Below are 26,857 nucleotides of genomic sequence, written 5' to 3' on the forward strand. Positions count from 1 at the left end.
AAAGGCGACGGTGTACAGGGGAAATAAACTACGTCATTATCTGTAATTTTAATAATAATAATAATAAATGAATCGATTTTTTAAAATTCGGCGGATATTGTTACGGTTTTCTTGTTTGATCGACTCCTCCGCGTCGAACCTGTTTCTCGTCTGGGCGAACGAAGCAGACCCCCAAATGTCTTGGACATCCCTTGACGTCGATTGCGCGATCGCGTACTAATTTCCCAAAAGTGTTTGGGAAAGAGGCTAATCTCGTCAAAACGGGCCTGCAAATCTACTCAAAAAAATTTTCCCCCTTTTGACCTCGCTAAAATATACGTATGGTTTGCTTACCTTTCCATGCTACATGGGCTTTGCTGACTGGTACGGTTTTCTTCTTCGTCATCTGTCGAATTTCGGGTTCCGCCTGAACGCTGCCGATCGCGTCTGGCCCGTACGAATCTGCAAAATATTTATCCGGATTCGTGAGCATTTCTGGCTTCCTGGGTGCATGAAATCCGTCCGACGACGAGCAATCCGTCCACTGTAACCTCTAAATAAAAACAGAATTTCTAACTCAACTGCGCAGAAAAGGTCTATTCTTCTGCCTGATAGGGTGATGCCTCTGGCCCCAGTACAATGGGATGGCCAGCAGGATATTGCTGCGGATCAGCCGGCTTCCCTCCGAGACGAAGAGGCGGTAGAGTTCGCGGCTGCTTCCGCGGGCGCTTTTTTGCGCGTTCTGTCTGGTATGTGATTCCCAATGATGTCTTGCTCCAAACGGAGAAGGACGTCTCCTCTTTCTCGTCATTTCCTCCTTCCTCCTCCTCCTCCTCGTCATCGTCCTCTTCCTCCTTTTGTTCGATTTTGTTGTTTTTGCGACTTGCTGTGGCAACACGCTCGTCGTCGAACGGATCCTCCGCGCCGTCGGCAATAGTCAATTGACTGCTCTTGCGATTTCTTTCTAAAGATTGCTCCTGTCGCGTCGTCATTTCTCGCTGCTGAAGGGAAACGGACGCTTTGCGAGATTCTGCCGCATCTCCACTGCCGCTGCTGTCCTTCTGCGACGACGAGATTTTCCAGTGCTCGTCCTGCACGTCATTTATAATTTAAAATACATAAAAGAGGAATTGACGTCCGTGTACTTGGCCAAACGTTCCAACTGGCGTGCCATAGATGTCCCATACAGAACAGCAGCAATCAGCCGAAGCGCTTACGACCAGAAGCGACTTGTTGCGTTCAAGGAGTAACAACGAGTTGATTGAATCCGTATGAACCGTCCAAGAAGATATGCAAACTACAAGCAAACCATATTATCTACACGCAGGGAAAAAATGACGTGGTGCACCTCTAACAACCTAATCACTACTACACTGTACGTTCGCTCAAAGTCTTACTTGGAGGTCGATTCTCGTTGGACTTTGTGCAATAGTTCTGTATATCCCAGACTTTGATTTCACCTGACGGACTACCGGTGGCTAGATAACGATTTTCGTCGTCCGCAGTTACAGCCACGATGAAAGCCACTATGCGGCGAGAAATTGGCTTGCATACGATGCCTCTTCGCACTAACGTACCTGATTGATGAGCAACAAATTCGGCCATGCACTGGCTCGTGTCAATGTTCCAAAATCGAACCCAACTGCCGCTGCCGCACGATACCAACTGAGCCGCCTTCTTATGCTTAGCCCTTTCGTTCAGATAAAACAATTTGTGAACGGTAAACGAGGTCGCAACCTAAACAAAGCCTCAATCTCAATTTTCCTAAATTTATTAAAAATCGTGCTTTCCTGCATTTCAATTTCGCTACTGAGCTGCGACGACATTCTCGCCTCCTGCAATTGCAGCGACGAAAGCATCGAAGTCGTGTTCGTCGCTTTTCGACTGCGCTGAACCGAATCGGGACTCCGCAAGCGAGCGCGCGCGTTGAGTCGACGAGCGACCCGCTGCGAATAGATGTTCCATAGGATGATTTCGCCGTCTTGCGATGCCGTCGCGACGTGATGCGGAGCGCAATAGGCAACGGTGACGATGTCCTCGACGTGCTCCTGGCCTCCCGTCCACTCGCTCGCCTTCGAATCTTTCGCCGACGACGTCATCTCTTGAACGCGAAACAACGTCGGAGATCTAATAAAAACGATTCTAGCGTCGTTTTGAATATTATCGCGCGTCATTTACCGTTCCCAGCCGACAGACACTACGCCTTGACTAATGCAGACGATCTGGCTGATGTCGACAGCGAGCCCTTGACAGGCTTGAAGCGTCAAATGAAGTACGCCCGTGTTGAAGTCCCAAATCTGAAGAAGACGAATAGAATGTATTGCAGAGTGCTTCTAGTGTAGTACCTTTATAAGACCGTCCGAGGCTCCAGTTAGGAAACGTCGCTGATTTTGACTAACTGTCATGCACATTATTTCGGCATCTCCGTGAGCGTGAGGAATCTACGCGCACCAAGGTCAAGCAGTTCTGCTTTTCCAATTAAACCGCTGGATGGAGAGTACCTTTCTCACTTTCTGCCCCGTGTCCAACATCCACATACCGATCATCGACTCGGCACTCCCCGTGACTACTTGGTTCAATTTCGAACTGAAAACAATGCAGGTGACGGCGCGTTCGTGCGTCAAAACCCTATTCCGCGCGTCGGGCTTGATTTCCATCAAGCACAGCTACACGTACGCGAGACAAAAATTACGCAAGACACAACTACGCCGCTTTATCTACTTGATTATTAAACGCTGCCCATAGGCGTTCTCTCGTCTCGTCGAAATAAATGCGAGTAGAAACTTGAGAAAATCGATTTTACGACGCCTTCAATGATTGCGCATTCATACCCGAAGGACCGCGAGGAAAACAGCCGGTCAACACTTGAAGGCAAACCTGCAGCTTAATGTCCCACACTCGAAAAACCTGCCAAACAATCAACGGTTTCACGCGAATGAAACAAGATGGATTGATCCAACTTTTTGAGCACAAATACTGAAAATTTGACCTCGCGGCGTGCTAATATGAACGGCCACAACAGCCGTCGTGTGACCTTCCATAATCTTAGAATCGGTACTATTAGAAATAATGCACTCACCGTATAGCGGTTATTTCTTACCCCCACTGGCTTTGCTGTAACGTAGGGATTCCAAAGTCTAATCATTCTGTCCGCTCCTCCCGATACTGTACGGCATTTTTGCTCGATTACTATAACTAGGTGTTAAAAAATCGACGTTACCTATCATGTTTATGGATCGGCTGTAATCAAAGTCGCAAATGCCTTGCTGAATTGAAAATATTATCCTTGAAAAAGAAATGCAGATTTCACAAGTGAAAATACGCCGTATAGTTCTCGCACGTTCTCATAACGCTGCTCGACTTCTCAATGTAGCCGAGAATAATCGAGTTCTTGTCCGTCGTGGCGCTCGAAATGACCGCATCGAGGCTAGGAATGTATCGCACTAAAGAGAACATAACACGCTAGTCAGTAGAGACAGAGACTCTTCTTCGAAATCTCTCACCTCTTCGCACCCACCCCAAATGATGAGAATGTTTGACGATTCGTACACTCTTATAATGCCCGTCTTCGAGATCTTTTAGTTTAACGTTAGCACAACTGGGAGAGCCGCCTACTAAAAGTACAACCGTGACATGTACACATTCATCAATTCTGGTCCCGACCTTGAAACTCCCTATCGGCCGACGGTGCCGTCGTTAGCGACGGCGGCGACGGCGACGACGCATCCGCTTTATACTTTGAAACCGGATCGAAAAAATGAAGCGAAATCTTACTGAACATGATGCCGACGACATTGCCGTCGGCATCGCCAAAGATCAGTGCCCCTTCGTCGGATCCGTCGTCACACGACCTTGACAAAGCGTTTTCGGTTTTTTTTAAGACTCGACGCATATATATATATATATATATACATGTATATATATATATACTGTACCACGCATCCATGGAAAGCGGAGTGGCAATCATTCCGCTCACTCGATAGCGACAGACAAATTCGGGTAGAGCAGTCACGTCATAGATTACTAGCTCCCCCCAAAAAACGAATAAACGTAGAAGGATTTGCTGCCTCCTCCTCCTCCTCCTTACGTAGTTCCTTTGTTGTCAGCGTCACAAAGAGTTTGTTGAGAGCTGGCATCAGGCTAAACGCTGTCACCCACAAGTCTCGTTTCCGAATCGTCTCGAGCTGAATCTGTAAAAATAATAGTAAATTTTAAAAAAATTTAAATTCATTAATTGATTACCCTGACAGGTTCCTTCAGCGCCGGCCTAGCGTTGACTGTCCACGTACATACGCAACCGTCCTAAAGGTAAATATTGAATTTGCGTTTTCAGTCCAACGCAGCGTTTGTTCCTCGCCTTGCTGACTGTCACGTAACGCGATGGATTCTTTTGAAGTTCAAAGCCTTGTATGGACTCTTTGTGATGACTAAGGAGGAATCCGTCTGGAATCGAGAGTCAATGTAACGTACTAATGATACTTTGGCAAGATTTTGACGGTCTTCCAGTGGGGCACTTGAGTCGCTTTCACTTTGTCCTCCCTTTCAAAGTAGCACATGAGCATGTGCGAGCAAAATTGATCCTGCACGTAAATGCATTGCCATCGATGACGTACTACTGCCTTGCAAACGGCTCACCCAATTTATTCTCCCCTCGTTGGCCAAATCGATTTTTTCAAACAGATCATATACCTAGAATTCCAGCATTTCCGCCTTGCCAATTCCCCACAAGTTTGGATTACCTCCTGTTCGTCATTTGAATCAAGATTCAAAGCAAGGGTGACGGCCGCATGGAACTGAGTCGAATCAAGAAATTCGTCGTTCTAAAGTCAGCGAAACCTTCAAACCTATTCTGCGCGCCCTCTACAGAAAAACGGCCCACCTGAAACGCGTTCTTCAGACTCTCCAGCCCTACAAGGCTAAGTCGCTCTTCGAGTTTGACTTTGGGACCCTTCGGGCTGGTCTTCGTCGCCGACTCGGTTGCGGGCCTACGCGTAATTGTTTTGTTTACGTCGTGCGTGGACGTTGGATACGGAAGTAATCGGACGGCTCCGAGCTCCTCGACTCACTTTCCGTGCAGTTTTGCTGACGAAAACGGTGCAGACGCCTGCATTGACTGTCGCAAAGTTTCCAGCGCAGCGCCAGATCGCGGAACAAGAAAGCAACGCGTGCTCTACCGACTTCGAGCACCCGGATTGTAAGAGCGGGAGACCACAAAAAATACTACTAAAATTTCCTAAGAACCTTATTGAAGTAGGAGCAGCAGTAGCTGTGTAGATGCGAGGATTCGTATCTCAGATGTATGTAGAGCTCATGCAGAAAAAAACAGATTGGCAAAAGAAGGCAACGCAAGAAGATATGCTGTTACAAAAAAAAACAATTACTAGTACTGGCCCGAACCGCTAACGTAATTCGGGTTGACGGAGAATCCCTTGTACTCCTCTGAGCTATTTCCTGAATCGTTTCCAAGAAGCTTATCCGTTTCCGGAGACTTCTTAGCCCTGCAAAAACTTGGGTAAAAATCGAGATTTTTAAGAGGACGAACTGAAGTACTTTTGCAAGTTGTAGAGAAGAACACATGGTACCATCACCACAATTCCACCGAGACTAAACCAGGTCGTCTTGTTTGCATTCGGATAGAAAGAAAACTGACAAGGAGGCTGTTGAAATAACGTCCAAAACAAAAATCCCAAAGGCGTAACCATGGCCTAGAGACAAAATTTGAAAAACCGTATATTGAATTTCTATTATACCATACTGAGACTACGGCTAAAAACGTGGCTCCATCACTGTAGCGAAGGAGAAGGCCGCCGCCAATGTAACTGACGGCATAAAAGAAAATGAAGAGGAACCCTCTAACGCCCGTTCCACTACCGCAACCGTCTCCACCGAAGAAGCAAGATAACCCAAAATGATAACTAAACCCCCACTTCAATTATTTTTTTATACAAACAAGCAGCACTGACTTTTCTCCAAAATTCTTCATACTCGTTGACATTCCAAACCCTGGTATAATATCGGCCCAGAAGAGCGCGAGACCGGTGAGAAGCTGATAGCACGAAGTGCAGAAAAGAAAAAAGAAGAGGTTGATTTGACCGCGTCGAACTCCGTGCCGTCGCTGGAGACTGCGCTCTTCAAGGACATTCATCAGCGCCGCCGGAACAAAGCCAAACATAAAGCATAAGGGCCACAAGATGCGACCGGCAAGCGACTCCCCGCCACTTCCTGTGGTGCTGTTGCTGTTGCTGTTGTTGCTGTTGCTGTTGTTGCTGTTGTTGTTGTTGCTGTTGTTGTTGTTGTTGCTGTGTGCGCACACTTGAGACGGATCCATGTTGCCAAACGTGGGAATGAGACAGAAGAAAATTGCCCCAAAGACAGCAAGGGCCGTGAGGAATTGAAACAAGTTTGGTTTTTTCTTCAGAAGTACAAACCTGCACGAGACACATGTGTATGTGATTTATTAGACAGTTAGGCGTGGCTAGCGAATTACCGAAGGATGATTGTGAGCGGTATCATGAAATTTCCCAGTATGGTTTGGAGTAAGGCGCTCGTTCGCTCCGGCGACGCCGCAAAAACGACCATGATACCGTTGAGCGCGTCGCAAAAGCCGATCCAGAAGAGCTCGAGCTGAGGAAACGTGTAATCGGTCGACGAGATCCATTTCTCGCCCGCCGACTGGAACGTCGACCAGACAACAAGCACGAGCGTGATGACGCCAAATATGACGACGAAAGAGAAACTGGCAAAGGTGAGAACGAAGTAGCCGTCAACGGAGACTTCTGTGTGCGTTGTCGAGTCGTTGAGCGTCGGATAGGCGGAGAGCCAGAGCGGCAGGGAAACGTTCTCGCCCACCTGACGATCGAGAGAAAAAGCGACGATCGATCTAGTAAACGGACATTCGACGAACCTGGCCGACGACGGCCATCAGGGCGGCGATGATCGTACACAGGAGAGAATTATACAAGAGTCCTTCCATGTCTGTTCCAATGAGTCCCCCCTGACGTTTCTAACTCGTGACTTGCTTGCAGGATACATCGCAACACTCTGTACGTCATAGCCCTGACGTCACGGGCTCTTACACTTACACTTTATTCTACTGTACCGCACAATTCGTCCCAATTAATTTTCGCGTCAAACACTTCTCTCTCGAGCCACTCTTCGTAGTTCTCCTTGAATTCCTCGCTGAGAGGAACGTCCTGAGCGAGTACGTTCAAAACGTTGTAGTCTACCATCACGTCAGTATTTGAAAAGTCCAAATTGACGACTTTCTCTTCAACAGGCGGGCTCGGAGCATAGTGACGATTGTTGAATTGCGCAACACAAACGCGCAGGGAATACTCAGCTGACTGAAAGTCCCACGGTCGAGCTTCCATGTCTAAAGAGCAATCGATTGATAAAGGCGTAAGAACATTGGACGAGGCAAACCGCTTCCAAATGCCCAATCGGATGTCGCACTCGTTGATATATAGCCGATAGTATGCGCATATTTCCGCGTCGCCAAAACCCAAAAACGTCACCCAAAAACGTCACCTGCGTCTTGAGAAGCTAAGTAGAAAATAAAAATCGCTTTCACGCATTTTGCCCCTCATAGACAACACATTACTTTCAATATATAGAATTGCATGAGATGATGACGTACTTTGAGAGCCCGTTTCAAGATGGGAGCCGATTTGAAGACAACCAACATCTAAGCCAGGAGAGAAAACGAGTCCCATGCGCACTAGCACAGTTCTCGCGCTTCAGCTTACCACCGTCCTCGAATGTTTCCATTTCACCAGCTTTAGCAATATCCTTAGAAGGTTGATGCAGGAGAAAAGATTTCTCCAGCAAACGTCTCGCGAATCGCCTGCCTCCTAGCAAGTACGAGCCCTTTTAGGCAGGACATTGAAATATTCTCTAAAAGGGCATACCAGTCCTTCGGCCGTCACTTCCGATGACGGACACAAAAGGCAATGAGGAAAGTCCAAAGCTGAAATACTACACAGAAAAAATCGTATTTTTTAATTGAAATGAGGAGGCTATTTACTTATTTCGCGCTGCGACAAAAATCGGTATATTCTGGTTGAGCAGCTTCAGCACGAGAGGTATGCAGTTGGCGAAGACGAGATGCTGACCCATAAATTCAAACTAGAACGATTAATCATTCAAAAGGCACCAGTCTACGTCGCAACACAATGTATATACCTGGTAAACGTGATTCACTTCAAGAGCAGAAGAAGCAGTGCGGTAATCGCCTTCATCATGAGAAGAAACGTGAAACTGCGTAGAAAGGCGCTTAGCGAATACTTTGTGTCTGTTGACGGCTCCGAGCTCCTCGACTCACTTTCCGTGCAGTTTTGCTGACGAAAACGGTGCATACGCCTGCATTGACTGTCGCAAAGTTTCCAGCGCAGCGCCAGATCGCGGAACAAGAAAGCAACGTGCTCTACCGACTTCGAGCACCCGGATTGCAAGAGCGGGAGACCACAAAAAATACTACTAAAATTTCTTAAGGAACTTTATTGAAGTAGGAGCAGCAGTAGCTGCGTAGACGCGAGGATTCGTATCCCAGATGTATGTAGCTCATGCAGAAAAACAGCAAAAGAAGGCAAAGCAAGAAAATATGCTGTTACAAAAAAACAATTACTAGTGCTGGCCCGAACCGCTAACGTAATTCGGGTTGACGGAGAATCCCTTGTACTCCTCTGAGCTATTTCCTGAACCGTCTCCAAGAAGCTTATCCGTTTCCGGAGACTTCTTAGCCCTGCAAAAACTTGGTGAAAAAACGAGATATTTAAGTGGGAATACTGAAGTACTTTTGCAAGTTGTAGAGAAGAACACATGGTACCATCACCACAATTCCACCGAGACTAAACCAGGTACTCTTATTTGCATTGGGATGGAAAGAGAACGGACAAGGAGGCTGTTGAAATAACGTCCAAAACAAAAATCCCAAAGGCGTGACCAAAGACTAAAGAAAAAAAATTAAAAAACAATACATTCTATTTTTATTATGCCATACTACGACTACAGCTAAAAACGTGGCTCCATCACTGTAGCGAAGGAGGAGGCCACTGCCAATGTAACTGATGACATAAAAGAAAATGAAGAGGAACCCTCTAACGCCCGTTTCACTACCGCAGCTGTCTCCACCGAAGAAGCAAGATAACCCAAAATGATAACTAAACCCCCACTTCAATTATTTTCGATACAAACGAGCAGCCACTGACTTTTCTCCGAAATTCTTGATACCCTTTGACATTCCAAACCCGGGTATAATATCGGCCCAGAAGAGCGCGAGACCGGTGAGAAGCTGATAGCACGACGTGCAGAAAAGAAAAAAGAAGAGATTGATTTGACCATGTCGAACTCCATGTCGTCGCTGAAGACTGCGTTCTTCAAGAACATTCATCAGCGCCGCCGGAACAAAGCCGAACATGAAGCACAACGGCCACAAGATGCGACCGGCAAGCGACTCACTACCTCCTGTGCTGTTGCTGCTGTTGCTGCTGTCACACTCTTGAGGCAGATCCATGTTGCCAAACGTGGGAATGAGACAGAAGAAAATTGCCAGAAAGACAATGGTGGCTGTGAGGAATTGAAACAAGTTTGGTTTTTTTTTCAGAACTAATAACCTGCACAAGACATACATACATATATTCATGTATATGTACACGCCCTTTAGACAGGTAGGCGTGGCTAGCGAATTAGTGAAGTACCGAAGGCCTATTGTGAGCGGTATCATGAAATTTGCCAGTATGGTTTGGAGTAAGGCGCTCGTTCGCTCCGGCGACGCCGCAAAGACGACCATGATACCGTTGAGCGCGTCGCAAAAGCCGATCCAGAAGAGCTCGAGCTGGGGAAAAGTGTAATCGGTCGACGAGATCACCTTCTCGTTCGCCGACTGGAACGACGACCAGATAACAAGCACGAGCGTGATGACGCCAAATATGACGACGAAAGAGAAACTGGCAAAGGTGAGAACGAAGTAGCCGTCGACGGAGACTTCTTTGTGCGTTGTCGAGTCGTTGAGCGTCGGATAAGCGGAGAGCCAGAGCGGCAGAACGACGTTCTGACCCACCTGAGAGAAAAGCGATGATCAAACGGATTCGACTCTATGACGAACCTGGCCGCCGACGGCCAATATAGCGAAGAGCGTACTGAGGAGCGCTCCTTCCATGGCTGTAATCGCGCAAACTTGTGTCAGCTGTCCCCCGACTCGTGACTTGTGAATTACGGTATCATAACGCAACACTCTTACGTCATATTGCAGACGTCACGGGGACTCGAGGCTGCCGCATGACGTCAACTCGTGACAAAGGCTGCAAAATCGCAAGAAAAATTAATTCGGCATGTAGCTCAGTGCAGCAAGTAATAAAACGTAGTTATTCAACAGCCATTACAAAATGAGTCTAGTACTGGCCTAAATCGCTGGTGTGATTTGGGTTGACGGAGAATCCCTTGTGCTCCCCTCCTGATCCTTTTCCAAGAAGCTGATCCGTTTCCGGAGACTTTATAGTCCTGCGCAAAACGAAAAAATAAGAATTATATTTAGAGTAAACACAAAGTACTTCCGCAAATTGTAGAGAAGAAGGCTGGCAAGCATAACCACAATTCCACCAAGGCTAAACCAAGTGCTCTTATTTGCACGAGGATGAAAAGTAAACCGACAAGGAGGCTGTTGAAATAACGTCCAAAACAAGAATCCTAAAGGAGTAACCATAGACTAAAGAAAAACCTTTAATAAAAATTCCGTATATACTATTATAATCATACTACGACTACAGCTAGAAAGATGGCTCCATCAGTGTAGCGAAGGAGAAAGCCACTGCCAAGGTAACTGAAGACATAAAAGAAAATAAAGAGCGTTCCTCTGCCGCCCGTTGTACGTCCGCAGCCGTCTCCGCCAAAAAAGCAAGATAGTCCAAAACGATAACTAAATCAAGTGCACTTCAATTATTGTTAATTAGAACAAGCAGCGCTGACTTTTCTCCAAAATTCTTGAGATCATTTGACATTCCAAACCCAGGTATAATATCGGTCCAGAAGAACGCAATACCGGTGAGAAACTGATAGCATGAGGTGCAGAAAAGAAAAAAGATGAGATTGATTTGACCACGTTGGACGCCATGTCGTCGCTGGAGACTGCGCTCTTCAAGGACATTCATCAGCGCCGCCGGAACAAAGCCAAACATGAAGCACATGGGCCACAAGATGCGACCGGCAAGTGACTCCCCACCACCTCCTGTGCTGCTGTTAGTGCTGAAATTGCTGTATGCGCACGCTTGAGGCGGATCCATTTTGCCAAACGTGGGAATGAGACAGAGGAAAATTGCAAAAAAGACAACAGTGGCTGCGAGGAATTGAAACAAGCTTGGCCTTCTTTTCAGAACGAGAAGCCTGCACCAGTGTATTATTAATTAAGTAGTTCCTCATTTGAGCCTCCACCCTCTCTTAGTCCTAAGCACGGTTAATTAATTAGGAGGATTAAACTCAAAGTCAGGTCAAAAGAGAGAGGTCGTTCAAATGCATTACTGTACCGGAGTGCAACTGTAAGCGGTATCATGAAATTTCCTAATATCGTTTGGAGTAGGGCACTCGTTCGCTCGGGCGACGCGGCGAAGATGACCATGATACCGTTGAGCGCGTCGCAAAATCCGATCTTGAAGAGCTCAAACTGGGGAAAGGTGTACTCAGTCAACGAGATCATTTTCTTTCCCGCTGACTGGAACGACGAGATGATAGCGAGTACGAGCGTCCAGACGCCAAATATGACAACGAAAGCAAAACTGGAGAAGGAGAAAACAAAGTAGCCGTCGACGGAGACTTCTGTGAGCGGATAAGCAGAGAGCCAGAGCGGAAGAACGACGTTCTGGCCCACCTGATGAGAGAAATGATCAATATGAGATATTCGACTCTATGACAAACCTGGCCAACGACGGCCATTATGGCGAAGGTCGCTTTCATCGCCGGAGAAAGTTACCACATACGGGAACTTGACTCTAAATAACACAACTCTCTTTTTTGTTCAACGGTTTCAAAGACTCGGAACCTGTTTATTCTATTATTCTACTGTACCGCACAATTCGTCCCAATTAATTTTCGCGTCAAACACTTCCCTCTCGAGCCACTCTTCGTAGTTCTCCTTGAATTCCTCGCTGAGAGGAACGTCCTGAGCGAGCACGTTCAAAACGTTGTAATCTACTGGCTGATAGGCTTCGTCGCTCATCACGTCAGTGTTGGAAAAGTCCAAATTGACGACTTTCTCTTCAACGGGCGGGTTGGGAGCATAGTGACGATTGTTGAATTGCGCAACACAAACGCGCAGGGAATACTCAGCCGACTGAAAGTCCCACGGTCGAGCTTCCATGTCTAAAGAACAATCGACTGTTAATTAGGCGTAAAAAGATTGGACGAGGCAAACCGCTTCCAAATGCCCAATCGTCGTGAATTCGATGTCGGACTCGTTGATATATAGCCGACAGTATGCGCATATTTCCACGTCGCCAACCGCGACCTAAAAACGTCACCTGCGTCTTGAGAAGCTAAGTAGAAAATAAAAATCGCTTTCGAGCATTTTTTACCCCCCATAGACGACACATTACTTTCAATATATAGAATTGCATGAGATGATGACGTACTTTGAGAGCCCGTTTCAAGATGGGAGCCGATTTGAAGACAACCAACATCTAGCAGGAGAGAAAACGAGTCCCCATGCGCACTGACACAGTTCTCGCGCTTCAGCTTACCACCGTCCTCGAATGTTTCCATTTTACCAGCTTTAGCAGTATCCTTAGAAGGTTGATGCAGGAGAAAAGATTTCTCCAGCAAACGTCTCGCGAGTCGCCTGCTTCCTAGCAAGTACGAGCCCTTTTAGGCAGGACATTGATTGAGGTATTCTCTAAAAGGGCATACCAGTCCTTCAGCCGTCACTTCCGATGACGGACACAAAAGGCAATGAGGAAAGTCCAAAGCTGAAATACTACACAGAAAAAATCGTATTTTTTAATTGAAATGAGGAGGCTATTTACTTATTTCGCGCTGCGACAAAAATCGGTACATTCTGGTTGAGCAGCTTCAGCACGAGAGGTATGCAGTTAGCGAAGACGAGATGCTGACCCATAAATTCAAACTAGAACGATCGATCATTCCACAGTCTACTTCGCAACACAATGTATATACCTGGTAAACGTGATTCACTTTAAAGTGCTTCAAGAGCAGAAGAAGCAGTGCGGTAATCGCCTTCATCATGATTTCCTGTGAGAAGAAACGTGAAACTGCGTAGAAAGGCGCTTAGCGAATTACCTTGTGTCTGTTGACGTCGATTCCCAGTTGCATTGTCTGCAAGACGGACGTAGGCACGTCTTCAGGCGTGACGTCAACTAAGATGTTAATCGAATCCGTCTTGGATTTCGCTGCAGCAAGCAATATCTTTAACAAAGCAATCTGAAGAAAGAGCCCTTCAACATTAGCAGCCAGCACAATTAGAAACAAGAGACTTGCCATGTATTGAGGTAAGCTTGGCAGTAAAGCTCGATAGAGATCTTCCACTGGATTAGACGGTCTCTCTTTGTGCTAGAACGAGAAGACGGTGCAAAGAGTTGTCTGTCACTAAATAGACTAACGTTACCTGTTGAAGAAATCCCTTTGATGCAGCTTCCTCTTCCTCCTTTATTTGATGGTCTCCGAGCGATACGTATAAATGCTAAATAAATCGTCTCATCATAATCATCCTACTACTAAAACGAGTACTAAAACGTACTGAATGTAACACGGAAACGGATTCGTGGATCGGTTCTGGAAGGCCGGCTAACGTTGCATCATCACTAGACGCATACATTTTTCATAAACTAATCCACTACGGTACCCTTTTTTTTCCCTTACTCTCCCAAATCCAGTCCAACAAATTTGCCCCGAGTCAACTTGACGAACGTGCCCAACTCCTTCTGCCTCACTTTGGGCGGAACCATCACCGCCTGATCTCTCTGCTTTGCAACGCGCAAATCCTCCAGCGTACCCGACTCTCGAATTCGCCGAGTTCTCGAACTGACGACCCTCTCATCTCTCGACGGCCCCTTCTCCTCTTTCTCCTTCGACCCCCCGATCGCGTCTTCCAAAGCATCTCCAATCAGTCGTTTTACTTCCTCCGCTTCGCTGCTGTAGTTGCTGCTATCGTCCTCCCCCTCGTCCTCGCTGCTGCTGGGGCAACTGTCGCTCTGTGGTTCGTCGCCGCCGCCGCCGTCGCCGTATTCGTTCTTGTCTATCCGAGGCTTCGGACGCTGTATTTTAAACGGCGGCGCTTCCGGAAGACCGGCTTCGCGTCTCGCGTCCGCTTTCTTCTGCACCAGTTCGTCGAAACCGCCCAAAGAAACCTATTGGAAATAGTACAACATAATAAATAAAAAGGAACGAGATCTTTTCCTCGTACCAAGATAGTCTTCCACAGAAGAAGCAAGAGTTTCTTGATGGGAAAGTGAGGTATGGTACCATTGGAAAATGTCAATACCATATCAAACAGAATCAAGGCCAGACTGTAGTTTCCGCAAACGGGTTCACCTGCCACGACAAAGCGGCCGCTTTTCACACACACACATATACAAATCTTTCGCGTTCCCTACCAAGTTCTGTCTTAAAGTCTTCTCGCAACTCTTTCTCCTTTGCGGTCATCTCACCGTCACACCATCGCATAGTCTCAATGAGGTGATAGAGCAGATTGACGCAGATTCTGGACACGGGTTATTTTCTCAGAAGTTGAATTAGTTTACCATCTACCTCATGTTTATGTTGTCCGCCAAACAGACGGATGGCTTTCTAGCAGCTGCACTAATAGCATCCACGTCTCTGCAGATTAGACATATGAAAAGAGATTATTAAACTGTACAATGGACTAACTGCGCCTCTGTTATTAGCATTTGAACAAGAAGAGGATATCCACCATTAGCACACACAAGAGAGCAAAATTCCCTTGCCTAGATATCTGTTATAGATGTGTGGAGTCAACAAGGAGAAATCATACATTTTGACGCAATTCTTCAATCGAAGTGGCAAAATCAAAGGCTCCTAAACAGAAGATTAAAAAAAAACATTAGTTGAGCCCATGTCTATTTTACCCTGCATAACATAAAGCAGTGCTCGCGCCACGTTCATTCTCTGACCGCGATCGGACAATTCGAGCCGATTGAGGAGAGATTGGACATATTTCTGTTTCCATAGCGGATCTGTGACCGCTAGCCCTAAACAGCGTCTCCGTATGTGGGCATTCCATCTTGGTACACCTAACTTTGAACCTTGCTGTCCAAAATCGCTTTCAAAAGAGCGGAAATTCGACTGGAAATCGGCCTTTTCGCTGTAGCTGTAAAGTTCTACGAGAGACAAAAGCTTGTAGGCCTAGACGTCGATGCGTTGCCTGTTCTCCACTCTCACCGGCCAATTCGTTGAGGTAACTGTCCGAGTCGGCATACGTGAAATCGAGATCAGGTTCGTCGAGAAGAAATTGCTGAAAAAACGAACTGTATCCCAAGTGGAGACCCCACAAATCGACAACAACGTACATCGCCGTCTTTTCTCTGTCGGCGTATAATTTCTTTGATCCTGGAGAATGCCGCAGGTCTCCGTAAGTCGGTTCCGTCGGCACTAGCCATGCGAAAAATGTTTGAGTATCCGGGGTGGCGCCTCTGCGTAGTAACTTCGCCTAATGGCGGGAACGTTTGAATTTTCGAAATATGTACTGCGTGCATCCTGATCCGAATAGATAAGACAGTATGATAACAATGAAAATTCTTAGCAGAGAAAACTACGAATACAGAGAGAGGGGGGGAGAGGGTGGTCGGTAAAATGTCAACGGTTTGTGTAAAAAGACAACGCCTTTTTCCATGCGCTTGCTTCTTCGGACGACTGAGCCCTAAAGTACCACGTGCGATCTTCGGACTGAAGCACAATGACGCACGGATCAGAAGGATCAACGGAAATCGGGCAGCCGCGCAGATAAACTGACCCCAAGCACTTGGAGTCCTTTTTCCTGTAGTAGTGCAAATAGCCGGTTTCGCACAATTCAAAAAAGCGGCTATCCCACTTGGGCGCCCGCTTCTTGCCACCGCTCATCTTCTCCATAAAACCTTCCATCGTCGGAAGTTCAACGGGACCCGACACGGTAAACGATCGCGCCAGAAAGGGAGACCCGTCGTTCTGCACCAAATTTTTGTGGGCAAGCGGCGGAGTGCTACTAATTGTACCACGCGAGTATCGCTTGATTGCCGTCATCGTCGGCGAACCAGCGCCACCGCTCGACTGGCGCCGACTTAACGGCGGGAAAGCGCTGTTTGCATCCTTGATTGGCGAGACGGTTGAGGCGGGACTGAAAGCGCCGCCGCCGCCGTCACGAGTGCCGCTGCCGACCGATGATAGAGAACTGTTGGATGGACTGCCCAGGACGGTGGGTCGAGGCGCCGGTTCGCCGGACGCTAAAGAAATGCCGTCAGTTTCTCGAGAAGGAGGAGACGAAAAGGGAGCCGGGATCGGAGGATAAGATGGTTTGGGAGCTGCGGACGATGTCAGATTCGTTTTCGCTGCTGCTGCGTTGTCGTTCTTTCCGCGTGAATCTTCTTCGGATGTTTTCTAGTTTTAGACAGCATTATTCTATGCGCTCGCCAAGGTACTGACCGCTGACCTTGAGTGGGGTTTTTTCGGCGGCGGCGGCGGCAATCTGGGCAAGAAAATTCAAAGACGCTTGATCAACAACACCGACTGATGGTTTTTTCTGTAAAAGAAAAAAGCCAATTACGCGTGTCGAAGTACTATAGTTACCGTGCCTATCACCTACCGTATCGCTTGGCTGGGGCGTGCTACTGCAAAAGAGCAACGACAATTCGATTATTAATGCACAAGCTTTACAATTAATTAAACTTACGCCTTTTTAGGAGCCGAATCAGTTTGATCTTTCACTGCTTTCTTAAACAAGTCAATGAAATTTCGAACGCTAGTAAACAGATCTTCCGAAGCGGTATTGTCCGGTTCTCCGAACTTTTGCTAAAAGGGATCGCACTTGGAAGGAGAAACGTCAAATAACCTAATTTTCGTACTAAAACGTCGCGATAGACTTTCTGAAGTTGCTCGCCTTGCCGACTCAACTCATGGGCTTCCTTTTCGTAGCCCCTGACAAAACGCTATCGGCACGAGAAAATGAATGTCGTCACAAAAACCTACGATACGAACATTTTTACCTTGACAGCTGCATTAAACGTCACGTCGCGCGGCGTCGGACTTTCTTCCTTCTTCAGAAGGTTATCGGCATTGCGACCGATCCTCTTCAAATCCTTTTTCATGACTAAAAACACACTAAATAAAAAACAATTATCGATATCTGAACTCACTTTCGACTTCGGCAACTAGAGCTTTTACGGAAGCTACACAGAACACAAACAAAAGTCAACGCGTGCGAGACGAATTATCAAGGGAACCATACAGTCGGCGGATTTCGACACGTTTGGCATGCTATTAACAAAATCTAAAGCCGTCGGATTCTTTTCCTGAACGATCTTGACCAAGTAATGCATCAACGTAAACTTCGGATTGCCTCGCGCTCGCGTGTCGGCCAACTACATATATATATATAAGGAAGTCTTTTCGTTCAATGCCGTTTGTCAACGTCTCGTTTGTTGTCCGTACCTTTGGCAAAGAGTTCAGCTTGACGCCGTAGGCGCATCCTCGCGCCGTTCCGCCATTTAGATAGTTTCCTATGCTCAGAGCGTATTCTAAGACCGCGCAGAAATTCGCGTCCGTCGCCAATTCATTGCAAGCGCCGAGAGCCGTTGAGATCGACTATAAAGTTGAGATTTTAGGAACATTGCAAAATCGAAGAGCACGTCTTACGGGAAGCAGTTCTTCGAACTGAACGGGAAATTCCCTGATAGTCAGAAGCAATTCCAGACGCAGAGACAAACTAGGTAAATCGCACAGCTGAAGATGTCGAAAGTCAACGTTAAATACAGCGAAAACAATTTTTAATTAAGCGCGCCTTCATCATGAATTGATCACTGTGACTGAGAAGCGATTTGTTGCCCTCGAAGTTCTTATACATTTCCTTTTCCTCCGTCGCCGGCTGAAATCTGTCAAAAAAATGAAAAATGAAAATGCATTTAAAAACGGCGAGATTTTTCTTGCCTACCTCTTCAACGCTATAACATGTTCCAAAGGCAATCCTCGGTCTTCGTCGACTTCGTATAGTCTCGCGTCGAGTTCATTGATGGAAAGTTTGAATCCACTCAGAAATATTCCTGCAGAAAGCGGAGGATTAACTACAGAAGTGCGCCAACATCGTACTGACCCAGATTTTGCGCTCTCTGGCTATCGAGAAGACTCTTTGGAGCCGAAGCTTTTTTCGCTGGAGCGGGCGTCGCCGTCGATTCTTCCACGCAAAATAACTCTTCGAGCAAGCCGGAATCGAGCTCGTTCGTCTTGTCGTTGGCTTTCACCCAGAACGATTTGGGCACCTAACGTCGTCAGTCTTTTACACGCACGCACTTGCGTACAAGAAGAAGTTCCTACCATCATATTAGGTACTTTATACCAGTGAAGGGGCCTCATTTTTCGTCCCGGATTGATGACGCGTTTCGGAGGCAAATTCATTACCCTGAACGCTCCAAAGCTGCCCGGCGCTCCGGGCGGCGGCGGTGGCGGCGGTGGCATCCCTTCGCCCAGAGGAGACAGCGGTGGCGGCGGTGGCGGTGGAATGCCTTCACCCAGAGGGGATGGCGGTGGCGGCGGCGGCGGCGGCGGTTGAGGCGAACCTTCCGGAGAAAACGGCGGTAGTGGCGGCGGTGGCGGAGGCGGCGGTTGAGGCGAATCTTCCGGAGAAAGCGGTGGTAGTGGCGGCGGTGGCGGCTCTTTCTCTTCTCCTTTATTGTCATCGGGCGCAGGCTCGGATACGGAAACGATAGGAAGCGCCTTGGTCTCTGTCGTACCGACTTCCACATATTCGGACTCTTCCTCTTTTACTTGCACTGGCGTGTCTGTGATAACAGTGTAGGTGGCCTCCGGCTCCTCGCTAGACTCGAATTTTGCAGTGTCGTCCTTTATTGTTTCGTATTCGACTTCGTTCGTCGCTTTCTCCGCCGTCTCGAATACATCCGATACGACGGAGTCGCGATTGGAAACAATTGACGTTTCCGGAACGGACGACAAACCGTTCACCTGTCCGGAACCCGTCGTCGTCGTCGGCGGCGGCGGCGGCGAAAACGACGACAGAACTGACGAGCTTGCACTTTTCGGCACGTACGGAGTCGGCACGACCGGCGGCGGCGACGACGGCAACGCGCTCGCCGACATCGATTTTTCAAGATTCGTTTGCGACGGCGCAATTAGACTCGGCGCTTGGGCGGCGGTCGCCGAAACGACGCTCGGCTGATTGACGTTCGCCACGGGACCGACGACGGGCATGGGCGCGGAGATTTGTGCCCCTTTGCGCGGCGACGCGTCGTGCACTGTGAGCGGTCGGATGGCGGCCAAGCCGGCCATCGCTTTGCGTTTCAGTTTCGTTCGAAACGACTTGAAGCCGGATTCTTTTAACAGCGGAACCGTCATCGTTCCGGTTCTATGAGAAGAAGAAGAAGAAGAGGTGAAGGAAAACCGCGGCTCTGCGCGAATTGGCGCACTGGGGAGTGACTGGCTGAAGAGGTACTTGGCGCGTCGCTTGGTCTTCAATAGCCTTGGCCATCTGTTGAACCTTTCGCAACTTCAAACATAAGAAAACGTTTCTTTTAAATATTTTTTGCGTGTGAGACCGCGATTTGTCGTTACCGGAGCTGCGGCCGTATTAGATCCGTACATTAGCGTCATTGACTGAGCAAGCTGTTTCAGTTCCTATTGTTTTCGTTTAGGGCACTAGATAGGGCTATGATTCGAAGTTCAATACCTTTCTTAGCAGTTTGATCATGTCGATAGTGCCCGACTGCGATCCTTCTGCTGTCGTCGCCGCAGGAACGACGGCGCCCGAGACGCGGGCAGCCGGTCGTCGTTTCGACGACGCTGCATTTGTGAGAGCCTGAAGCGGAAAATTAAACAAAACAAAAGTCTCTAAAAAAATCGATTACCCTACCTCAATCCAAGTGTCTCGGTCGTGGCTCACTGCACTAATCGGTCGCTGATTGTTTGGATTCGCTATGCGGAAGCTTGGGGGGGAAATACAAAGCGCATTAGGATCTGAGACGCGGAAGTGGAAGAGAAAGGACAAAACGCGTTCCGGGAGAGACAATACTCACTGGAAATCTTTTGTCGAAGTCGAGACGACGAATCCGCCGACGTCCTCTTTCTTCACCGTCGCAAAGCCTTGTCCCAATTGAATGCTATTGAGCGGATTCTGGGCAGAATCGAGAGTCTACACGCGAGCACCGCGGTGGGCGACGTATCGTTACCATGACGTCATCCATTTTAAAATAGGATAATTCGCCGTTGGAGATTTTGACCCAGCGCCTTTGGATCGCAAAGAAAAAAATAAATACGTACAGTATGCCCAAGCTTGTTGATCTTTTTCGTTTACTTAGCCCATGTGAAGAATGCGACGCTGTGACCCTTTTTCTCCAATTGACCTTGCTTTATGACTTCGGGCGGCTCCGAGGAGTCTTCCGTACCGAACAAGTCACCACCCTCTTTCAAAGGGAAAAAATCTTAGAATTCATCTTTCGTGAAATATTCTCGACTGGTCACCGCTATCGTATTCCGCATTGCTCGCGTCAATTATTCTATTCAGAATTTTAAATATCTGAAAAAAAATTGCACACAATGGATCAACTTGGTCGATCCGTAGAAAAAACGGGCACCTTATTCTTTTCCTCTATAGAATCGGCTTCCAATTCGTATTCGTGATGATTGGCGAAATAGACGTAAAATCGTTCGTCTTCCTGAAAAAAAAAAGACTGAAAGTCGCGCCGAGAAACGCGCGAGCTCCGCTCTCACGTACGTCTCCTTCGTAGCGAACAATATCGGAAAAATTGAAAGTTTTGTGAATGGTTCCGCGAGCCATGTTCAACATCGTCCTCGACTGAAAATCGAACTAGAGAAAGAAAAACACGGTCCGGACATACGAAGAATGTCCCCTCCCCTCCTCTATATAGTGTACTTACTTGCAGTATTCGTCTCTGCGCGTTTCTCATCTTGTTCCACTTGTACACGGAGAAATTGTACACTTCGTCCGCCTGCTGCTTGCGCGACTGCGAATCGATCTCAAACTGAGCGGCGTACTGTTCGACGGCGGCTACGGTCAACTTTCCGTGCTAAAAGTAGAAGCAAAATCTCGCGATCGATCGAGCTATTTTCTCTTTATACCTTAACCATGTTCATGAGTATTATCCGCATCGAATCTGTTCTCATTTCGACCTATGAAACGACAGGATGTCAAGGAGATCCTGGAGAGGATTCCATCGTCTCTCCTTACGGGCACGCGTTCCAAGTTTGCCGCTGCTGTTTCGGCCTCTTCGTCGGTTAGGAGACCGTCGCCGTGCAGAATGCCGACGAAATCGGCGACGGACGGGCCGGGGACGCTGGCAAATCGACCTGTCGTTGGATGCGAGACGGGCGGCGACGGGATACGATCGAGCTGTTCGTCTGATTTTGACACGTTTCTATCGAGGCTTCGTTTCTGCAACGATGCCCTACTGCCGTGGCGTTGTCTCACGCTGCCCGGACTAGCCATCTCTGTGCTCTGTGTCTTTTTTTGGCCAGATCTAAATCGCGTTACGAGAGGAATCGTAGGCGGGGTTTCGCCTGGTTGCGTTACGTAAAGACGTAGGCGTGATCTCCGCAGAGATGGCGACAGCTTCAGCGGCGCTGTCGCCCGCGTTCACGGCTCACTTCAAGGTCGTTTTGACAGGTGAAGCCGGCGTGGGGAAGACGTCGATGTTTCGTCATTTGGAAGCCGTCCACAAAGATGTGGACTGGTCGAAATCGGACAGAGACTTCTGCACGTATAAAACGAAGATCGACGGCTCTTGCATTGAGGTACGTACACAACACTGACTTTCATCTTGGGTGAAGTGAAGTATCGTACCTGTAATTCTGAATTTTTTTTGTTTTTTTCTGTTAGTTGGGAGTTTGGGATACGGCTGGTGTGGAGGTGTATAGGAGCATTACGCGCAATTACTACCGCGGGAGCCGAGTCATTGTCTTCGTCTATCGCGAAGACAGTCTATCGTCGCTGAACGGACTGGCGAATCACGTTAAGTCGGCACGATTTCAGGCGAAGGATGCCCACTCGATTCTCGTTGGCACAACGTGCACAAAAGTAGTGACCGACGAGTCGAAGAAGAACTGGGAATCGTCAGATACGATCGTCTCAGACGAAAAAGTCAAAAAGTTCGCACAAGAGTTCGATTTTCCGCCCGAAACGATTCACCTCGTCGACTTGTCGACACCGGATAGCGTCGTGAATATATTTCAGCAAATAGCCGAAATGTTGGCAGAAGAAGGAGCCGGGACTGTTCCAACAGACGAAGAAAGATTCAAGATTAGTGACAAGAAATCACCGGCACCTGCTAACACTTCTTGCCTGTGCTAATATAAACTTTCTGTTTCTTTTTTTTTATAAATGCATTCTCGTTATCAGTCGGCTTTCTCGTGCGCTGCAGCAACGTAGCTGGCATCCTCGAGATCAGAATAAAAGGCGTCGTCTGTGAATCGTCTAAACAATACCGCATACTCCGGTCGCTTTGAGCAAAACTGCTTAAACATCTCTGCAAAGAAAGAAAGAAAGAAAGAAAAGATTCTCTACAAATATACCACCGGGTAGAGTAAACTAAAGACCGTATGAAACTCCGTCGGCCGCGGTGGCGTCGGTGCCAACAGTCTCAAACAATTCGTCGACGTGGCTTGAATCGACGCTATGAAAGGCGGATTCCAGTATCAATTGCAAGTCTTTTCGGTCAATGTGACCGTCGCAATTGACGTCAAACAGCTAGGGACAGCTAAACGTAACGCGTTTTCTTTTCGTCCGCACTTGGGAAATATTACGTCAAAGGCGCACTTGAGTGTTTCCTCGGTGTTCGTCGGATTTGAGATGAGTGCCATGCTAATGACGTATTCTCGGAAATTGACCAGGCCATCTCCGTTCTATAGTGCAATCTTTTATACAGACAGTCCCTGTTGTAAACGGGCTTTGTCCTCCTCCATGGTAGGAAGATAAAGCTAGCTCAGTGTTTTCTTTTTCTTACCCTGTCATACATGCTAAAGACGTCCTGCAGTTCCTGCGTGATCGGCAGCTTTAGGTAAGCGGCAAATTCTTTGATGTCTATGTTGCCGTCTTTATTCTGGTCCATTTCGGAAAACTGAGAAATCAGTTCTTTCATCTGGGGCAGATCCATCCTGGAAAAGAGAAATAGAGAATTCGCCTCGCGAGAGAAGAGACGCGTAGTTCGACTTGAGTTTATCTCTCAATTTGTGATATTCAACGATGCCCGCTTCAAGCGGCATTTTCAGTTTCTGACTTTCCATCATCAGCAGAACGTCTTCAAACGAGTGCTCCGCAGTTGGAAGTTCTAACGCTCTAAAGAAAAGCTATCTATTGACACACGGTAACAGTAGAAAACAAAATCTAGTACGGGACCGTGCAAGAGTCTCAGGCATCAGGGGGAAAAGTAGGCTTTCATCAGCTAAGGCTCTGTTGATTTTCTTACTTGGCCATGACTTTTCTTACGTTCGAAGCATACAAGCAAGGATTCGCTTTCTCCTGCAAATACCATCATCAATTGACGAGGCTCATACTTTCCTTAGACGTCACCTCTTCAGATGGCTTATAGACGGGAAGATACTGCAAATCACAGTTGAATTACGTCAAATTCTTCCCCTCCTCCAAAAAAATAAACAAACCTCAATTTCGAGGAAATTTGCAAACTGGCAGAGTGTAAGATAAACCGAATACGCTCTAAGCCCAGAAAACCGACGCTCACTCCCCGAAATTAGAATTCAATCAATTTTACCCACTAAGACCTCCAAACGTCCACGTGACAGTATCCTAAGAAACAAACCAATAAGAAATGTAAATAACGTAGGCAAACCTTACCAGTTTGTTGGGATACCTGAAGATGATAGGCTGAACAGGAAGCCCTGGATAGAATGCCCCTAAAATCAAACAGCATGAAAAAAAAACTCCAAAAGAAATGATCCACATTGTACCTGATTTAAATTTGACAAGTGCCTTTCTGTTGGCGCATAAACCTATATGAAAAAAAAAGAGTCTACAAAACTAATTCAGTAGATTAACTCATTTTCACCTTCAGGAAAAATCAAGACGTGAGGCCACCCAGGCGTCGTTGCCCTTTCCTTGATTTTATTCACAACCAAGTTTCGAGACTGTCTCTCCGCTCGAGAAACAAAAATAGACTGAAAAGCTTTTAACATGGCTAATAGAGAAAAAGACGAAATTATTTAATGAAAGAAATTTGACGCCTAAATCAAATTAAATTACATCCTATAAAAGGAATCTTTGCATTCGCCGCTTTGGTGACGGAAACGGCGGGAAGCGGCAAAGCCATTCCAGCGGCAAAAGTATCGAGATAGGTCGAGTGAGGAGCGAGAACGATCAAGGGCGCCTCGTCGCGACTAGCGCAGCTTCCTTTCGTTCGAACGCGCCAAAAGCCGAAGCCGAACAGAATGACGCGACAGAGGCGCGGAATCGCGTGACTGAGCCGTCTACGGAAAAATGAATAGTGTACATGAAGAAAAGGGGCGTGGGATGCGCAGACCGTCGCCATCCGGTGTGCGGCTGGTTCGTGTCCGAAAGTCCAATCATAGTGACAATCGATACGAGCCACGCCGTGACGACGGCAAGTACGAGAAAGACGACTCGCAAGGGAAGAAGAAGTACGGTGTTGAAGCCGATCTGCGACGAAAAAAACGTCATGCAACGCAGTTTCGGGCGTTTCTCACCTTCAACTTTTGCCAGACAGTCAACTTTAGATCGTTCTCGTAGTCGTACGAAAATGGGTTGATGCCTTGCGCGAACGAGGCCGCTCTGAGAAGCGGTGGCTGCGACTTCCGCTGCGCCATTGTGGGGGGTCGCGTTTGTTTTTAGGTAACAAAGATTCCCCGGATATACGAGACAGTTGTTAGTACAACTAGCTGATTTACCCGTTCATCGAACGGGTTGTTTAGGCGTTTGTATTCAGACATGAGCGCATATGAAATTATGCTTATTCGGCCGTTTCTTGCAATATTCTAACGGCATTTTACAGCGTGCTGTGAACCCGCAGTGCCGCTCGCTGATAGGCCGGTTTTTCTGCGACCGTTACGACTCTATTCTGCTATATATCTCTAACGCTATATCTCTAATGCACGAATCGGGTCTCTTAAGCGCCGCTGCAATTCGACCTACGTGGGCTAGCTACGGCTTTTTTACCCGCGTTAGCTTACTGGAATACAGCTGCAGTTTCTTGTCGAAGCTCATTTACAGCCGCAAAAGCTATTCAAGGAGAAATCTCAGGCTGTATACTCTGGTCATTTCCTACGCTGTAAACCAACTTGGTTTGTTTGGAGGCGCCCGATTAACATATCGTAACTATTTTGTCATCTATTTGGACATTCGGTAATCGGTTGGGTCCATGTACAGCAGCCGATCCTTGGTAATTTGCAGCTGCGCTGAATCCGGTCGTAAGTCATTCGTAACTGCTGTACATGATAGTCCTTGCCCACTAAAAAAGCTTCAGTAGCGGGCCTCGGCATATAAGTAAACCGCTCCTCTACCCAATCGCGCGGTCCCATCGCAGCAGAAGCAGACGGTCACGATCTATTCACAGCTGCTCCAACCGGGCTAATCGCTGCATGCAGCAGCAGAAGAAACAGCAGCAGCAGTAGTCGCGTCGGTCAATTCACTGCTCAGATCAATCTGCGCAGTAGTCGCGCGTTTAGCTGTTGCATATGGTCCAGCCTACTGAAGATGCGAAATAACCTCTCTCGTTTCCAGCGCTACTAATAGACCGGAGCCGCTTTGCAGCTGTGAATAGACCGGTCCTTGTCCAAGAGCCGCAACCGGGCAAATTAACCTAATTCTATTTCGCAGCAAAGATGAGTTTCTGTTGAAGGTACTCATTATGTTTTCTGTTAAACGTATTCAATATGTTTTCTGTTGAACGTACTCAATATGTTTTCTGTTTTCTGTTGTAGGTACTCAATATGTTTTCTGTTTTCTGTTGAAGGTACTCAATATGATTTCTGTTGAAGGTACTCATTATGTTTTCTGTTGAAGGTACTCATTATGTTTTCTGTTGAACGTACTCAATATGTTTTCTGTTGAACGTACTCAATATGTTTTCTGTTGAAGGTACTCAATATGTTTTCTGTTGAACGTACTCAATATGTTTTCTGTTTTCTGTTGTAGGTACTCAATATGTTTTCTGTTGAAGGTACTCATTACGTTTTCTGTTGAAGGTACTCAATATGTTTTCTGTTGAAGGTACTCATTATGTTTTCTGTTAAACGTATTCAATATGTTTTCTGTTGAACGTACTCAATATGTTTTCTGTTTTCTGTTGTAGGTACTCAATATGTTTTCTGTTGAAGGTACTCATTATGTTTTCTGTTGAAGGTACTCATTATGTTTTCTGTTGAACGTACTCAATATGTTTTCTCTTGAACGTACTCAATATGTTTTCTGTTGAAGGTACTCAATATTTTTCTGTTGAAGGTACTGTACTCAATATGTTTTCTGTTTTCTGTTGAAGGTACTCAATATGTTTTCTGTTGAAGGTACTCATTATGTTTTCTGTTGAAGGTACTCAATGTGTTTTCTGTTGTAGGTACTCAATGTGTTTTCTGTTGAAGGTACTGAATGTGTTTTCTGTTGAAGGTACTGAATGTGTTTTCTGTTGAAGGTACTGAATGTGTTTTCTGTTGAAGGTACTGAATGTGTTTTCTGTTGTAG

The 26,857-nt window shown here is 47.0% G+C and overlaps 9 protein-coding genes across 11 annotated transcripts; 1 reads left to right on the forward strand and 8 right to left on the reverse strand.

Annotated features, from left to right (window-relative positions):
* Nucleotides 1-29: 29 nt before the first annotated feature.
* Nucleotides 30-5,125, reverse strand: LOC136184296 (cilia- and flagella-associated protein 337-like). The gene is given in 27 exon segments (XM_065971168.1): nucleotides 30-274; nucleotides 334-532; nucleotides 588-1,070; nucleotides 1,125-1,276; nucleotides 1,377-1,505; nucleotides 1,557-1,701; nucleotides 1,704-2,106; nucleotides 2,158-2,276; nucleotides 2,325-2,420; nucleotides 2,481-2,645; nucleotides 2,701-2,762; nucleotides 2,811-2,886; nucleotides 2,940-3,023; nucleotides 3,080-3,144; nucleotides 3,200-3,264; nucleotides 3,320-3,422; nucleotides 3,483-3,593; nucleotides 3,643-3,830; nucleotides 3,915-4,002; nucleotides 4,067-4,169; nucleotides 4,222-4,281; nucleotides 4,337-4,406; nucleotides 4,459-4,559; nucleotides 4,615-4,668; nucleotides 4,719-4,799; nucleotides 4,859-4,964; nucleotides 5,046-5,125. Coding segments are annotated over 27 exon segments (3,546 nt in total). The 5' UTR covers nucleotides 5,090-5,125; the 3' UTR covers nucleotides 30-80.
* A 137-nt stretch (nucleotides 5,126-5,262) lies between these two features.
* LOC136185362 (crt homolog 3-like) lies at nucleotides 5,263-7,003 on the reverse strand. Its single transcript, XM_065972478.1, has 6 exons — nucleotides 6,884-7,003; nucleotides 6,467-6,828; nucleotides 5,943-6,407; nucleotides 5,735-5,894; nucleotides 5,530-5,684; nucleotides 5,263-5,477 (listed from the first exon to the last, which is right to left on the reverse strand). Exons 1-6 carry the CDS (start codon nucleotides 6,950-6,952, stop codon nucleotides 5,360-5,362), a joined length of 1,329 nt encoding a protein of 442 aa, XP_065828550.1. The 5' UTR covers nucleotides 6,953-7,003; the 3' UTR covers nucleotides 5,263-5,359.
* Nucleotides 7,004-7,051: 48 nt separating this feature from the next.
* On the reverse strand, nucleotides 7,052-8,542 carry LOC136184503 (striatin-interacting protein 1 homolog). Its single transcript, XM_065971408.1, is given in 10 exon segments — nucleotides 7,052-7,351; nucleotides 7,402-7,422; nucleotides 7,425-7,521; nucleotides 7,580-7,663; nucleotides 7,725-7,829; nucleotides 7,887-7,953; nucleotides 8,003-8,103; nucleotides 8,161-8,235; nucleotides 8,300-8,401; nucleotides 8,474-8,542. Coding segments are annotated over 10 exon segments (1,008 nt in total). The 3' UTR covers nucleotides 7,052-7,064.
* LOC136185363 (crt homolog 2-like) lies at nucleotides 8,456-10,211 on the reverse strand. The gene is made up of 6 exons (XM_065972479.1): nucleotides 10,082-10,211; nucleotides 9,675-10,036; nucleotides 9,186-9,590; nucleotides 8,978-9,137; nucleotides 8,772-8,926; nucleotides 8,456-8,719 (listed from the first exon to the last, which is right to left on the reverse strand). The coding sequence occupies exons 1-6, from the start codon at nucleotides 10,133-10,135 to the stop codon at nucleotides 8,602-8,604; spliced, it is 1,254 nt and encodes a 417-aa protein (XP_065828551.1). The 5' UTR covers nucleotides 10,136-10,211; the 3' UTR covers nucleotides 8,456-8,601.
* An 81-nt stretch (nucleotides 10,212-10,292) lies between these two features.
* LOC136185361 (striatin-interacting protein 1 homolog) lies at nucleotides 10,293-15,692 on the reverse strand. Of its 2 annotated transcripts, none has more exons than XM_065972476.1 (26): nucleotides 15,507-15,692; nucleotides 15,379-15,451; nucleotides 15,243-15,317; nucleotides 15,066-15,188; nucleotides 14,972-15,015; nucleotides 14,848-14,924; nucleotides 14,728-14,796; nucleotides 14,574-14,680; nucleotides 14,384-14,511; nucleotides 13,840-14,327; nucleotides 13,718-13,781; nucleotides 13,586-13,660; nucleotides 13,459-13,530; nucleotides 13,261-13,401; nucleotides 13,138-13,212; nucleotides 12,987-13,087; nucleotides 12,871-12,937; nucleotides 12,705-12,809; nucleotides 12,561-12,644; nucleotides 12,380-12,500; nucleotides 11,884-12,327; nucleotides 11,496-11,836; nucleotides 10,942-11,355; nucleotides 10,732-10,891; nucleotides 10,527-10,681; nucleotides 10,293-10,476 (listed from the first exon to the last, which is right to left on the reverse strand). In XM_065972476.1, exons 1-21 carry the CDS (start codon nucleotides 15,690-15,692, stop codon nucleotides 12,020-12,022), a joined length of 2,583 nt encoding a protein of 860 aa, XP_065828548.1. In that variant the 3' UTR covers nucleotides 10,293-10,476; nucleotides 10,527-10,681; nucleotides 10,732-10,891; nucleotides 10,942-11,355; nucleotides 11,496-11,836; nucleotides 11,884-12,019. The 2 variants fall into 2 exon arrangements, with proteins under 2 accessions (XP_065828548.1, XP_065828549.1); XM_065972477.1 differs by having other exon boundaries at nucleotides 10,942-11,415.
* On the reverse strand, nucleotides 10,368-11,901 carry LOC136184504 (uncharacterized). The gene is made up of 6 exons (XM_065971409.1): nucleotides 11,884-11,901; nucleotides 11,496-11,836; nucleotides 10,942-11,355; nucleotides 10,732-10,795; nucleotides 10,527-10,681; nucleotides 10,368-10,476 (listed from the first exon to the last, which is right to left on the reverse strand). Exons 1-6 carry the CDS (start codon nucleotides 11,899-11,901, stop codon nucleotides 10,368-10,370), a joined length of 1,101 nt encoding a protein of 366 aa, XP_065827481.1.
* LOC136185360 (uncharacterized) lies at nucleotides 15,679-21,661 on the reverse strand. The gene is made up of 27 exons (XM_065972475.1): nucleotides 21,383-21,661; nucleotides 21,274-21,324; nucleotides 21,072-21,221; nucleotides 20,909-21,001; nucleotides 20,769-20,849; nucleotides 20,656-20,710; nucleotides 20,489-20,597; nucleotides 20,364-20,421; nucleotides 20,211-20,308; nucleotides 20,048-20,120; nucleotides 19,865-19,993; nucleotides 19,750-19,812; nucleotides 19,605-19,684; nucleotides 18,499-19,543; nucleotides 18,278-18,443; nucleotides 18,119-18,227; nucleotides 17,969-18,059; nucleotides 17,824-17,910; nucleotides 17,620-17,772; nucleotides 17,417-17,549; nucleotides 17,325-17,357; nucleotides 17,175-17,278; nucleotides 17,034-17,117; nucleotides 16,862-16,980; nucleotides 16,775-16,799; nucleotides 16,622-16,711; nucleotides 15,679-16,569 (listed from the first exon to the last, which is right to left on the reverse strand). Exons 1-27 carry the CDS (start codon nucleotides 21,638-21,640, stop codon nucleotides 15,793-15,795), a joined length of 4,314 nt encoding a protein of 1,437 aa, XP_065828547.1. The 5' UTR covers nucleotides 21,641-21,661; the 3' UTR covers nucleotides 15,679-15,792.
* Nucleotides 21,662-21,741: 80 nt separating this feature from the next.
* On the forward strand, nucleotides 21,742-22,620 carry LOC136184610 (uncharacterized). The gene is made up of 2 exons (XM_065971520.1): nucleotides 21,742-21,945; nucleotides 22,031-22,620. The coding sequence occupies exons 1-2, from the start codon at nucleotides 21,754-21,756 to the stop codon at nucleotides 22,499-22,501; spliced, it is 663 nt and encodes a 220-aa protein (XP_065827592.1). The 5' UTR covers nucleotides 21,742-21,753; the 3' UTR covers nucleotides 22,502-22,620.
* LOC136184609 (lysophosphatidylcholine acyltransferase 2-like) lies at nucleotides 22,425-25,028 on the reverse strand. Of its 2 annotated transcripts, XM_065971517.1 has the most exons (15): nucleotides 24,868-25,028; nucleotides 24,684-24,820; nucleotides 24,407-24,630; nucleotides 24,213-24,341; nucleotides 24,115-24,156; nucleotides 24,002-24,060; nucleotides 23,919-23,953; nucleotides 23,809-23,863; nucleotides 23,720-23,749; nucleotides 23,616-23,668; nucleotides 23,360-23,485; nucleotides 23,154-23,304; nucleotides 22,954-23,052; nucleotides 22,747-22,897; nucleotides 22,425-22,676 (listed from the first exon to the last, which is right to left on the reverse strand). In XM_065971517.1, exons 1-15 carry the CDS (start codon nucleotides 24,985-24,987, stop codon nucleotides 22,546-22,548), a joined length of 1,542 nt encoding a protein of 513 aa, XP_065827589.1. In that variant the 5' UTR covers nucleotides 24,988-25,028; the 3' UTR covers nucleotides 22,425-22,545. The 2 variants fall into 2 exon arrangements, with proteins under 2 accessions (XP_065827589.1, XP_065827590.1); XM_065971518.1 differs by lacking the exon at nucleotides 22,425-22,676 and having other exon boundaries at nucleotides 22,771-22,907.
* Between the last annotated feature and the right edge of the window lie 1,829 nt (nucleotides 25,029-26,857).

This window comes from Oscarella lobularis, chromosome 3 (genome assembly GCF_947507565.1).
Source record: "Oscarella lobularis chromosome 3, ooOscLobu1.1, whole genome shotgun sequence".
Classification (NCBI taxonomy): domain Eukaryota; kingdom Metazoa; phylum Porifera; class Homoscleromorpha; order Homosclerophorida; family Oscarellidae; genus Oscarella; species Oscarella lobularis.

What these genes read in the sequence shown, in the direction of transcription:
- LOC136184609 (XM_065971517.1), bottom strand. Translation starts at nt 24,987, where the DNA reads ATGGCGCAGCGGAAGTCGCAGCCACCGCTTCTCAGAGCGGCCTCGTTC. An exon ending in CCGCACACCGGATGGCGACG is followed by an intron (nt 24,631 to 24,683) that starts GTCTGCGCATCC and finishes ATTTTTCCGTAG; the next exon opens with ACGGCTCAGTCACGCGATTC. An exon ending in AAAGATTCCTTTTATAGGAT is followed by an intron (nt 24,342 to 24,406) that starts GTAATTTAATTT and finishes TTTCTCTATTAG; the next exon opens with CCATGTTAAAAGCTTTTCAG.
- LOC136185361 (XM_065972476.1), bottom strand. Translation starts at nt 15,692, where the DNA reads ATGCACGCAGTACATATTTCGAAAATTCAAACGTTCCCGCCATTAGGC. An exon ending in TTACCTCAACGAATTGGCCG is followed by an intron (nt 15,318 to 15,378) that starts GTGAGAGTGGAG and finishes TGTCTCTCGTAG; the next exon opens with AACTTTACAGCTACAGCGAA. An exon ending in TTGAAGAATTGCGTCAAAAT is followed by an intron (nt 14,925 to 14,971) that starts GTATGATTTCTC and finishes ACAGATATCTAG; the next exon opens with GCAAGGGAATTTTGCTCTCT.
- LOC136184504 (XM_065971409.1), bottom strand. An exon ending in CCGCTTACAGTTGCACTCCG is followed by an intron (nt 11,356 to 11,495) that starts GTACAGTAATGC and finishes ACACTGGTGCAG; the next exon opens with GCTTCTCGTTCTGAAAAGAA. An exon ending in CTTCTCTACAATTTGCGGAA is followed by an intron (nt 10,477 to 10,526) that starts GTACTTTGTGTT and finishes CGTTTTGCGCAG; the next exon opens with GACTATAAAGTCTCCGGAAA.
- LOC136185362 (XM_065972478.1), bottom strand. Translation starts at nt 6,952, where the DNA reads ATGGAAGGACTCTTGTATAATTCTCTCCTGTGTACGATCATCGCCGCC. An exon ending in TGATGGCCGTCGTCGGCCAG is followed by an intron (nt 6,829 to 6,883) that starts GTTCGTCGAATG and finishes CTCGATCGTCAG; the next exon opens with GTGGGCGAGAACGTTTCCCT. An exon ending in CCGCTCACAATCATCCTTCG is followed by an intron (nt 6,408 to 6,466) that starts GTAATTCGCTAG and finishes TGTCTCGTGCAG; the next exon opens with GTTTGTACTTCTGAAGAAAA.
- LOC136185360 (XM_065972475.1), bottom strand. Translation starts at nt 21,640, where the DNA reads ATGGCTAGTCCGGGCAGCGTGAGACAACGCCACGGCAGTAGGGCATCG. An exon ending in CTATAGAGGAAAAGAATAAG is followed by an intron (nt 20,711 to 20,768) that starts GTGCCCGTTTTT and finishes ATTTTTTTTCAG; the next exon opens with ATATTTAAAATTCTGAATAG. An exon ending in ACCGAGACACTTGGATTGAG is followed by an intron (nt 19,994 to 20,047) that starts GTAGGGTAATCG and finishes TTTCCGCTTCAG; the next exon opens with GCTCTCACAAATGCAGCGTC.
- LOC136185363 (XM_065972479.1), bottom strand. Translation starts at nt 10,135, where the DNA reads ATGGAAGGAGCGCTCCTCAGTACGCTCTTCGCTATATTGGCCGTCGGC. An exon ending in CCGCTCACAATAGGCCTTCG is followed by an intron (nt 9,591 to 9,674) that starts GTACTTCACTAA and finishes TGTCTTGTGCAG; the next exon opens with GTTATTAGTTCTGAAAAAAA. An exon ending in CTTCTCTACAACTTGCAAAA is followed by an intron (nt 8,720 to 8,771) that starts GTACTTCAGTAT and finishes AAGTTTTTGCAG; the next exon opens with GGCTAAGAAGTCTCCGGAAA.
- LOC136184610 (XM_065971520.1), top strand. Translation starts at nt 21,754, where the DNA reads ATGGCGACAGCTTCAGCGGCGCTGTCGCCCGCGTTCACGGCTCACTTC. An exon ending in TCGACGGCTCTTGCATTGAG is followed by an intron (nt 21,946 to 22,030) that starts GTACGTACACAA and finishes TTTTTCTGTTAG; the next exon opens with TTGGGAGTTTGGGATACGGC.